Raw genomic sequence first — 11,937 nt, forward strand, 5'->3', positions numbered from 1 at the left:
AAGTGATTTGGTCATCTTCCTTTGACCTACGACCTCAGCCATGTCAGGCGAAGTTCAAATGGACAGGAGCTGACCTATTTAGGTACAAACTCTGCTGCAGTATGTCTGTCCTTCTAGCTGCCACTATTATTATAAATACCGGTTGTCAACAGACAGATGGGAGAGAAGGCCCCAGCAGCCAAACGAGGAAGCTCTACGACACAACAGGTTTTGGCGACAGCAGAGACCAGAGCAATGTTTGAAGTTCCACGGTAGACTACTGTCTCAGATGAACTACGTACACACACACACACAAACATATATGAATTTCTGACATATCATTTCCACAGATGTACCCTGTTTCTATTTCTAGCAACTCGTAGCAGTTGTCAACATTTTGCATGTAGTGAAGAATTATGTGTACCAACGACAAATTAAGTCCAGTGAATAAATTATTTTTAATTATGAATCGATTCACTCATTTGTTTACTTAAAAGGCATCTATTTACCATGATACACATTTAACCACTAACTACAGATGTACACAGCTACATGACAGGTATACATAATACTGATTTACGCATGAAGTAAACACATGCAGACAAATATATCAATATAACAAATTTTAAAAAACAATCAATGAAGAGACAAAAGAAACAGTAAGAGGATACATGTTGATTTTATTAGGTATTTCTGTTTATTTAGAAACCTACAATGAAATTAGATGTTTCTGTTTATTTAGAAACCTATAGTGAACAGGTCATCCGCTGGGGAGCTAATTTCCACAACTCTACAGTTTCTCTTCTCCATCCCAAATCATTATATCAGGTTTGTTGTGCTTACATTTTATTGAGGTCTTCACTGGGACATTCCACCAGTACCCCTTTTTACTGCGGGTTCTTATTTCTTTGTCCTTGGGGTTTTCCTTCCGATGGATTTCATTATAGAGTGTCCTTGAGAGTCTCATCGGTAGATAATACAGTGATGACATTTTCGGACAACTGCTTATGATGTGGGTGATATCTTCAGTGTGAACTCGACGAAGTCTGCATCTGTTGTCACATTTGATTGCTTTTCCTGCATCTCTATCCCTTTTGTGCATCAGGTATTTGGTTGATATTTCTTGTCCCTGGACTGCAAACACATACTCTTCGAGGTGGGAGGTAGTAATCTGGCTATTAGTCCATGATAGACTGCTTTGATGATCAATGTTACTATCATCTCGGAGCTTTCTATTAACATATCCATGCATAGTCTTCTGCTCATAAAGGCTCATCCTTTCATCTGATGATACGTTGCAGTAGAATCGTGTGACTTCGTTGGGCATGTATTCTAGGTTATCAGACAAGGAATGTTGCTCAAGGAGCTGCCTTCTAAGTCTTATGATGCTAACAGAATCATGTATGGAAACTTGGTCAAGGGATGCACTTCGACACTTGGTGGTTAAAAGATGTTGCCGAAGGGATATGATACGACATTCAAAGGCATTTTGGATCGATGTTAAACATCTACTGCCAAGTTTTCGTTTTAGGTAGAGGCGATCAATGTCATTGTTTATGTGGAAATTATGTGTGCTTGTTAGTATTTTTCGGGTTTTCACATCAATGGCTCTGATCTCATCAAGCATCCAGTCAAGCAGCGCAAATGTTGGTACGAGTACTGACACTGCAAGCACATTGCGGTTCACTGTTTTATTGAATGCAGAGAGTCTTGTGTATTTGTGTGAATACGTTTGTGTACTCTTGTGTACTCTTAAATTACCAAGTCGAGAAAATGGTCTGCTACAAATATCACATTTATATGGTTTCTCTCCTGTATGTATACGTTTATGTGATTTTAAGCTGCAACTTACAGAGAATGATTTACTATAGATATTGCACTGATATGGTCTCTCTCCTGTATGAATACGTTTATGCACTGTTAAGCTTCAACTTACCGGGAATGATTTACTACAGGTATTGCATTGATATGGTTTCTCTCCTATATGAATACGTTTATGTATTTTTAAGCTATTACTTACAGAGAATGATTTACAACAGATAATGCATTTGTAACAGGTGATATTAATTAGAAAACAGTAATATGAAACGTCGGGGTCATCAGTTATAAGAATAAAGATTTGTGAAACGGTTTTGTTGTAAATTGTTGAAGATGAACAATGCATGAAGTTTTAAGAAAGTATTTATTTACCGTTACATTATACAATACCTTACCTCGACGGGCAGGTTATAAGATCTGAGAGCATGCGAAGTAAAGATAGATGTATAGTTTGTGTTCTCTCAGCAGTAAGCCACAGATAGTGATAGAATGATGTCAGAGAACAGAATTAGAGTTAGTAAGAGTGAGAGAGTGTGAGATGAAACAACTGCTTCTTTGGTAAGATACCATAGTTGTTCTAACAGGTCAGTCAGACTTCGTTTTCCCTAAGTTGTCACCGAAGTGACTAACTCGTTGAGTGACTGAACTGTCTTTTGCTTGTGGGTTCTTGCTTTTATAACTATCCAGAAGGATAGACATATCGTTGAGAACAATAGATTTAGTTGGTGGTCTTGTTATCTCTGTTCTAGCTTTTGGTGGATTAGAAGAGGTTAGAAAGGGTCAAGTGGTGAAGACATTATATCGGGCCTAGCTAAAGGCATCTGGCGAATGTAAAACTGCTGTCAGAGAAAAACCATTGTTCCACCGTGAGAAAAGTTCAGTTGAACTATTAATTTAAATTTGGCTATGGTGGATCGAATCCACTTCATGTCTGCAAGATCCAACATACTGACATGGCTTCTCTCCATTGCGAATACGTTTGTGTACTGTTAATGAAACTTTTTCAAAACATAATTTACCACAGATGTTATACCGATATGCTTCCTCTCTAATATGAATGCGTTTGTGGACTGTTAAATGAATATTTTGAGAGAATGATTTACCACAGATATCACAGCGATATGCCTTCTCTCCTGTATCAATCCGTTTGTGAAAAGTTAAGGAAGTATTTTGAGAGAATGATTTACCTCAGTTATCACACTGAAATGGATTCTCTCCTGTATCAATCCGTTTGTATGCAGTTAACTCATCATTTCCACAGAATGATTTACTACAGATATTAGTGATATGGCTTCTCTCCCGTATGGATTCGTTTGTGTCTAGTTAAGTCAGTACCTTTAGTGAATGATTTACCACACATATCACAATGATATGGTTTCTCTCCTGCATGAATTCGTTTGTGTGTAGTTATGACCTTGAATGAATGATTTACCACAAATGTTACAGTGATATGGCTTCTTTCCAGTATGTATATGTTTGTGTTGAGTTAAAGAGAATGATTTACCACAAATATCATAGTGATGTGGCTTCTCTCCTGTATGAATACGTTTGTGTATAGTTAGGTTATCAATCTGAGAGCATGGTTTATCACAGATATCACAGCGATATGGCTTGTCTCCCGTATGAATACGTTTGTGTCTAGTTAGGGTATCATTTCTAGAGAATGATTTTTACAGAATTCACATTGATATGGTTTTCTTGTATCTTGAGACATATCTTCAGGAAAAACTCAGTTCCTTAGGTTTCTGACATTTTTGCAATATTTTTCTTCTCAAATTAAAATATTTCTATATATTTTTTGTTTTTGTTTGCAAAGTTTATTCCTTACCAAATTTTTCATCTGCTGTATTTCTATCCATCGTTATCTTCATCTAACAGTTCAAATGAAAATTTATCCACGTTTAATTAGCACACAAACTCATTTTGTACACACTCCAGATTACAACACAGAAATTTTGCTAACAGTCTCAGTTCAAAGCAAATATTTCACAGGAATTCTACCATGAATTTATTAAAAGAGGCTTAAATATCTGTTCTAGAGTCTATAAAGGATAATAAATTGATGATGCATCTTTTGCTATGCTAATGTCATCTGATATTCTGAAATAATAAAGAAACACCAGTTAAAATATACAGACTACTTAAAACAGAGAGATTCAACAATAGAAAATTTACATTTCTATAGAGATTAATTGCAGAAACAAATATTTACCTTAACAACTGAACATTTTAATTTACTAAAATTTACATAGCAGAATTTTGTGCGAAGCATACATATTTGCTAACTATAGCTACACCTTCACATTGTGTTAAGATTATATGTATATCAAACTACAAAATAGTAGACAAAAACCTTCTCTCTCCAGAAATATAACTTGACATGGTTATTTAGTCCCAGGTCAGCTTTGACTGAGTAAATATGATTAAAGACATTCCATCCATGAATTTCCTATCTTTTTCATTAGTACTATATATATCTAGGACTATATTGTCCAATATAGATCTCAATTTTTAAGAATGAAATGAATTTGAGGGAAATGTAGCTGCTATTTTTATTATGTTGTGCAGCTACATAGAGCTCCTAGATGGTTCACAGTTGCTATTTAGCCCAAGGTTAACCCTGATTACGCTACTTTATGATCAAAATAAGATGTTTTTCACAGATCTTATGACTATTATGACAGATCAATCAAACATAAACATTGATGAATAAAGAAAAGGCAACCAAAAAAGAGAAAAAGTGAAAAGCTTTCTTGTTACGTGTGGGTGGAACACACAGGTCGGGGGCTAGCAGATAGCAATAATACAGTGAAACAGGGCATGTGGGAGGAACACAAAGGTCTGGGGCTAGTGGAGAGCAATGATACAGTGGCACAGGGCCAAGAGGATAGGATTGAGGCATGAGAGGTAAGCATAATGCATGAAACGGAAACGTGAGGAAGAGATGCAGAGATGTAGTTTGGTTTGTTGTGGTAGAGCATATGAAAAGTTTCTTTGTTAAGTGTGGGTGGGACACAGTACTTTTAGAACTCAGTTTCACTGACATAGGGTGGGTCTTGAATAAATAAGCCTTACTTTTGAAAAAATAGTCTGAATGCTAAAGAGTTAAATGCTATTATTTTGTCAATTTTTCATATATTTTTGTGTAAAATGAATTATGCATTATTAGTCTCATTATTTAATACTAAACCTTCGTGGATGTATGTATATAAATTTCAATTAATTTCACTTTAAATATGATGACAATGCTTTGTATTTGTGTTTACCAATCCTGGCAATCAGAATTTTGGAACAGAAGCTCTATACCTCATGGGAAAGAAAGGAAAAATTAGTTTGTTTCATTTGTTCTTCAATTTCCATTTAAAAAAATATTTCTGTGTTTTATGTCACAGAAATTTCGTTTTGTACCCTTCAATGCAAATAAGCACTGTACCCAACTTCCACATGTTTTACGTTTCATATTTAGGGAGCTCTATACCAAAACCCCACTTCCTGTTAACCCTATACATGGCCCTTTAACTAATATCTCTTCTCCACTTTAAAGCTTATTTACTTCATATTAACTTTTAAATGTTTCAATCATTAAATCATCATCATTTGAAAGTTGTCTTCTATGCTGGTACAGGTAGGATTTTTTACAGGACCTCTCCAGACTCCAATTGTCCATTGTGGGATGGTTTCTATGGCCTGATGCCCTTCCTAATGCCAACCACTTTACAATATGTGCTGGGTGCTTTTCATGTATCACCAGCATGGGTGCATTTACACAGCACCAGCACATGTGCATCTTATGTAGCACCAGCACCTGTAATGGACAAGCATGTATGTATGGATGACAGTGATTTTACTTAGCTTCTCAAGTACAGCAAATCACATCTTCTGGTCCCTTGTCATTTCATCAGTGAGGTTCAGCATCCAAAGATCTTTTCTCACCACTTTGTCTGTCTTCCTGGGTACCCTCCACAGTTAGAGCTCAGCACTTCTTTATGCAGCTGTCCTTATCCATGCACATCACATGACCAGACCAGTGTAGTCTTCTCTCTTGCACACATCTGATGCCTACTTACACCCAGTTTTCCTCTTAAATCATTTACATACTGTCATACAGGCACACTGACATTACCCGTCCAGCAGAGCATGCTAACTTCATTTCTTTTAAGCCTTCACAAGTCTTCTGTAATCAAAGCCTATATTTCACTGCTATGTAGCATAGTTGTATGTACACAGGCATCATACAATCTGCCTTTCACTCTGAGGAAGAGGTCCTTAGTTACCAACAAAAGTAGAAGCTCTCCGATCTTTGCCCAGCCTGTTTCTATTCTGGCAACTACACTTTCAGAATTTCACCCACCACTGCTAACTTGATTGCCTAGGTAATGAAAACTGTCTACTTCTTCTAATGATCCCCCTGAACATTTGAGGGCGTCTATTGTCTGCACATTTTTGGTGCTTATTGCACCCGCACATGTGCCACACACAAAGACTATTCTTTGTTAACCTCCTCGATACTGCTACACCTCTTATGTGTTCAAAGCTTACACTGAATATAACGTATGGAATTTCTACCAACACCCATCTGACATATTGAACAGGTCCATCTCCCTACTTACTAGGACTTTGGTTTTTGCTAAATTAACTCTAACGCCCTTTGATTCCAGGCCTTGCTTCTACATTTGAAATGTCTTCTCTACGTCAGATAGTGCTTCAGCTAATAAGAACAAGGTCATTAGCTAGGGGTAGCCAGTCTTGAATTTCTCTGTTAAGCTCTGAATGACTAAAATAAACAAGAGGGGGCTGAGAAATGATCTTTGGTGAACTCCTAACTGTACACTGAATTCATTGTTATACTCGTTGCCAACCTTCACCTTCCTGGCAGCAACAATAATAGAAGTTATGGTCTTTACACACACAGGAATACGGTAAAGGTGCTGAATATGCACACAAGCAATGACCTCCAGGACAAAAGAGAGGTGGCTGCACACAGACGACGAGATATAACTACAATTTAGTACCCCATGCGAGACTATTTTATCATAACTTTCCGGAAGAATGCATTTTGTTGCATTAAATTTTGCAGAGATACGGTTATTGTGGGTGTAGAGTAAGATGAAGTTGGTAAAATTTAAGAAAAAAATATTTGGAGGAATTTCTAATAACCTTTGTTATCAATTTCTGTGACTTTAACATTTCTCACATAAGTTTTAAAGATTTATGTTTGAAATATCAAAATACCAATAATATAGGCACAGGCTGTGTGGCAAGAAGCTTGTTTCCCAACCACATGGTTCCAGGTTCAGTCCCACTGTGTAGCACCTTGGACAAGTGTCTTCTACTATAGCCACAGGCTAACCAAAGCCTTGAGTGGATTTGGTAGCTGGAAACTGAAAGAAGCTCATTGTACATATATATATATACTGGAGCCTGGTGTTGCCATCTGGTTTCACCAGTCCTCAGTCAAATCGTCCAACCCATACTAGCATGGAAAGCGGACGTTAAACGATGATGATGACGATGATGATAAATAATGAGAAGATGGATTTGTTATAAATCTTAATTTTGTACAACGACCGTTTCGACCCATCCTGCTACAGTCCTTTATGCACAGAACTCTGTTCAACATGTTATGTTGCATTAATTTTGCAGTCTGGGTCTCATCAGGTACATCCCTAGTGTTTGCAACTCTCATTGAAGAAAGATAATAGTAACTGAAAACTGTAGCAATGTTTCATTCCCTAACCAGACGGGCACATAACAACACGACAGCGAAAACTCAGGATCTTTAGCAAGACATGACTTTATGTATAGATGTACCTGATGAGAGCCAAACTACAAAATTGATGCAACACATGTTCAACGATGTCACACTCATAAGGAACAGTACAAAGTAAAGATTAATACCAAATCCATTTTCTCATTACTTAAGAAATTATTATTATTATCTCAACCAACACTGCGGAGTTCCTGAAGTAGATCCAACTGAAATATACCCCGATTGCGGATGACACCAAGTCACCCAAACTGTGCCAGTGCTCTACTCAACACTTCAACTCCCTAAATGACATATACCCATTAGTGCAAAATATTAAAATATATATATAAATTGTAATTGCAAAAATAAAAACAAAAACACAAAGGATTCTGCGGTACACGTGTTTCAAGCTTTATAGTTGTTACATCAGTGTATAATTGACAGTATAAAGCTATCTTCAGCCGCAAATGTATTCTCTCCCAAGAATTATATCACATAGAAGTTAAAGGAGGAAGAAAGATGAGATATAAGAGGTGAGGTTCCGTTTGGTATTTTGCGTTGTACTATACCTCGTAGAATTCTTAATTTGATATATTTATACACAATTTTCTCGGTACTCCGGAATCTGTCCTTACCTTGCCACAGCCCTGCCATCACTTGATAACTGATGCTGGCATATTTATGTCCCCCGTAACTAAGCAGTTTGGCAAAAGAGACTGATAGAATAAGTACTAGGCTTACAAAGAATAAATCTAGGGGTCGATTTCTTCGACTAACACCCTTTAAGGTGGTGCTCCAGCATGGCCATGGTCAAATGACTGAAACAGATAAAAGAATAATATCTACTCTACATCCATGAATATCTATTTCTACAAAATGTTATTTAAAAATATGGTGTTTTAAAGAGTGGTATGAGGAACAAAATCAGGGGTAAGGCACCAAAGTGTAGTTATATACAAAACAGAAGGGATCACATAGAAAACGATATGCTACGTTCCCCTGAATTTATAAATAGATGATGATTTTAGAGAAATGACTATGAATTAAAATTTTATGGTATATTCTATAAAAATATAAACAGCACATCTTAGAATTTTGTAGACATTCAGATTCCACACATTTTGTGTAAATAAATACTTTAAGAGACAATCAGGGAACCTGTGATTAATAAAACTAATTAAAAAGAATTACTACTTTATAGTATTTTATAATCAATAGAATACCTTAGTTTAGAATTTTTATAGACTTTTAGGGTGTGCAGCATGCTGTTTCTAAGTGGTCTTTCTCTTTTGTACCACAGGTTGTTGCTTACATATTCAACAACCTTAATGCGTATATACATTATGTGTGTGTGCATGTATGTATATACAAGGGGGTGCTGAAAAGTTCCTGGTTTTGCGTAAAACAAAATACAGGAGGATCAGTTAATTATGATTTTATTGAACATATTCCCTTCTCAGATTCACACACTTCTTCCAGAGGTCCTTCAGTTTTGCTATTTGGCACCCATTTTGCAGAATGCTGTCTCATGTCCAGAATGTTGTGGATGATGTGGCCAACTCTTTCGCGGGAAATCCCCAGTGTCTCAGCTATGACTTTAGCTGAAATCCAACGGTCCTTCAGAATCATGAAATGCACAATGTCCGCTTTGTCCTCTGTCGTCGCAGAAGTTGGCCGTCCTGACCTCGGTTCATCTGTGACTTCAAAATGACCAGTCCGAAACCTTGACACCCAGATTTTCACTGTGGAGTAAGATGGGCAGCCCTCCTTCAAGACTTTCTTCATCTCGCCATGGATTTCTGCTGCTCCTTTGCCTTGCAAAAAGAGGAACTTCATGACCGCTCGCGCTTCAATTTTACCAAAATACACTGTAGGAGCTGCCATCATGCGTTAAATCTGCAAAAAAGAGAAAGATATATTTCATACCATCACGATATTTTTGCATATCTTCTTCTAAACAGTCGTCCTATCTCCCCTGTAAAGGTAACTGCTCTACCTTTTCGCAATGCCCTTAAATACAGTACCCCCTTGTATACGAATGTATGTATGTGCATATGTGTATGTACATATACATATATATATATATATATATATATACTCAACAAATGCAAGTGAATGTTGTTATGTATGTGTATTTAGCTTAAAAAAAAAAAAAGGATTCTGAAATGGTGCATCCTTAAATACGAATCTGATTTTTGAATTCTGCATCTCACAGACAATGTCATTCACAAATGATAATAGAAAATATATAATTTTCTCAGCAAAATAACTCAACTTTTAGATTGACGACTCTCCCACTCTATCACCATCAATCTATCTTCCCCTATACATTTACTGTAATCTTTGACACTCACTCTCTTTGTATGTGTATTAATTCTCACACATTGCTTTCATTTTGTTTCAAACCTTGTCTTGAAATGTTTACTTTCATTTTATCACAGCTATCACATGCAAAACTCCTGAGTGAAGTCGTAGTTTTTTCAGCCTCTCCTCGTAGCTCATCTGCTGCACTGTTGCCATCTTTTTAGTGTAGTGATGTTGGACTGCTTCAAACTCTGCTGTTAGTTTGGCACTATGTGGTGACTACGGCTGAGAGCAGTAGTCCAGGTGGCTGAGAACAAAGGTCCTCCACAGGGTCAGCATAACCTCTTGGTCTCGTCTTGAAGTACCTTAGCATCCATCCTGCCAGTTGTCTGCACTTTCCAGCTGTCTTGGTAACATGCATATGAAATGATGTATCATTGCACATACTGATCCCCAAATCTTTCACTGCCTGTGACTCTGGGATTGTGGTTGTGGTGCCTTCAGGTCCTGTATATGCAGGCTGCAGTGTACTTGTGAGTTGATAGTGCAATGCTTGAAATTTTCCAGCATTAAACTGCATATTGTTTACTTCAGCCCGCTTGTATATTGCATTCAGGTCTTGCTGTAAGCTTGTGATGTCATCTGGATTTTTTATTGCCTGTGATAATTTTGTATCATCAGCATAGCTAGTGACAATGGCTAACCAAATGACCATGGACATGTCTAAGAGGGCTATTATAAACAGTAATGGCCCCAAGACAGTTCCCTAGGGGACATCACTTAGAATTTGAGTATCCTCAGAAAGGGCAACACTGGGTGCAGCTGCCTGACTTCTGTCTTTAAGGAAGCCATGCAGCCACTCCCCCAGTTTACCAGCAATGCAAAGGACTCACTACTTCTGACATATCATGCCACGATCTAACTCATCAAAAACCTTTGCGAAGTCAAGATATATCACACTGACATCTGCATGATCAAGTAGCTGTTTGAAAACCCATTCATAGTGTTGTAAGAGCTTTGGAAGGCAGCTTCTTCCTAGATGAGAGCCATGCTGTTTAGTAAGCAATTTTCTTCTAGGAAATTATCAGTTTCTTTCTAATGATTCGTTCCATGACTTTACTGATATGTGAAGTCAGAGAGAACAGCCTGTAGTTTCTGGCCTCTGCCTTTGTGGATAGGGCATATAATGCCTTCTTTTCGTTCTTAGGAAGTTTACCACTTGCAAGGAAACTCTAGAAAAGTATCTAAAGTGGTTTCACTAAAGCCTGCTAACATAAGTTCAGGAGAATAGCTGGGAAGCGATTGGGACCAGTTGCTGAGCTTGAGCTCATCTCATCTATGGCTGTTGTTATATCTGCAACCTCAATGTCAATGTAATTGATGGTTGCCACTTTCTTTTGTGGGACTGCAATATTAAAAAATTCAATTTAATAGGAACATGGATGCCATATCTGGGTAGGTGTTACTGGTGGCCATCCTGCGTCCATCCCGAGGTGGTCTTATGCATTGAAATGCACGGCTTTGAGTATGCATCCTTTTCATATGCAGTAACCCCTTGCAATATCGCGGTTCACCTATCGCAGTTTATTATTTAAGCTTACATCGATTTCTCTGTGGCGTTGTTTTGCATTCATAATAAAATAAACATATACAAATTATAAAAATAATTTTAAAAAATATACAACACAGTACTGTTTCTACTTCGTGGATTTTTACCTATCGCGGGAGGGGGGGAATGTAACACCTGTGAAAATTGTTGGCTATTTTGGTTTTATAATGAATTTTTTTAATGTTATATTATATTATATTATATTCATAGTGATAGGAGAGTATTGTAGTTTGCTTGAAGCATTGTGTATTGTTTGTAAAGAATAAAAAATTTAGAATGGTACAACAATGCCCTATAAAACAAAAAATGGACTATACACCTATTGTAATTTGGTTATCTATAGTCTGATGATATTTCAGAATTACAATTCCTTCTTCAGATCTTCTTAGCTGGAGTCTCAGCTATAAACTCTATATTGTATATATATATATAACATTACATATATATATATATATATATATATATATATATATATATA

At 36.9% G+C, this 11,937-nt stretch overlaps 1 protein-coding gene across 4 annotated transcripts in view; it reads right to left on the bottom strand.

The window, feature by feature from the left end:
* Nucleotides 1–733: 733 nt before the first annotated feature.
* The window catches only part of LOC106878562 (uncharacterized), an 18,228-nt gene continuing 7,024 nt past the window's right edge, over nucleotides 734–11,937 (bottom strand). For 3 of the 4 annotated variants that reach the window (XR_008266932.1, XR_008266933.1, XR_008266936.1), the window contains exon 2: nucleotides 7,934–9,442. Coding sequence is in view for 1 of the 4 variants with exons in the window: in XM_052977315.1 (XP_052833275.1) it covers nucleotides 770–1,606 (837 nt within the window). In the remaining 3 variants the exon portion in view is untranslated. Of the gene's footprint in view, nucleotides 3,898–7,933; nucleotides 9,443–11,937 lie in introns of those variants that run through there. The other variant, XM_052977315.1, reaches the window with a different exon arrangement.

The sequence above is a fragment of the Octopus bimaculoides genome, chromosome 28 (assembly GCF_001194135.2).
Source record: "Octopus bimaculoides isolate UCB-OBI-ISO-001 chromosome 28, ASM119413v2, whole genome shotgun sequence".
NCBI classification, from domain to species: domain Eukaryota; kingdom Metazoa; phylum Mollusca; class Cephalopoda; order Octopoda; family Octopodidae; genus Octopus; species Octopus bimaculoides.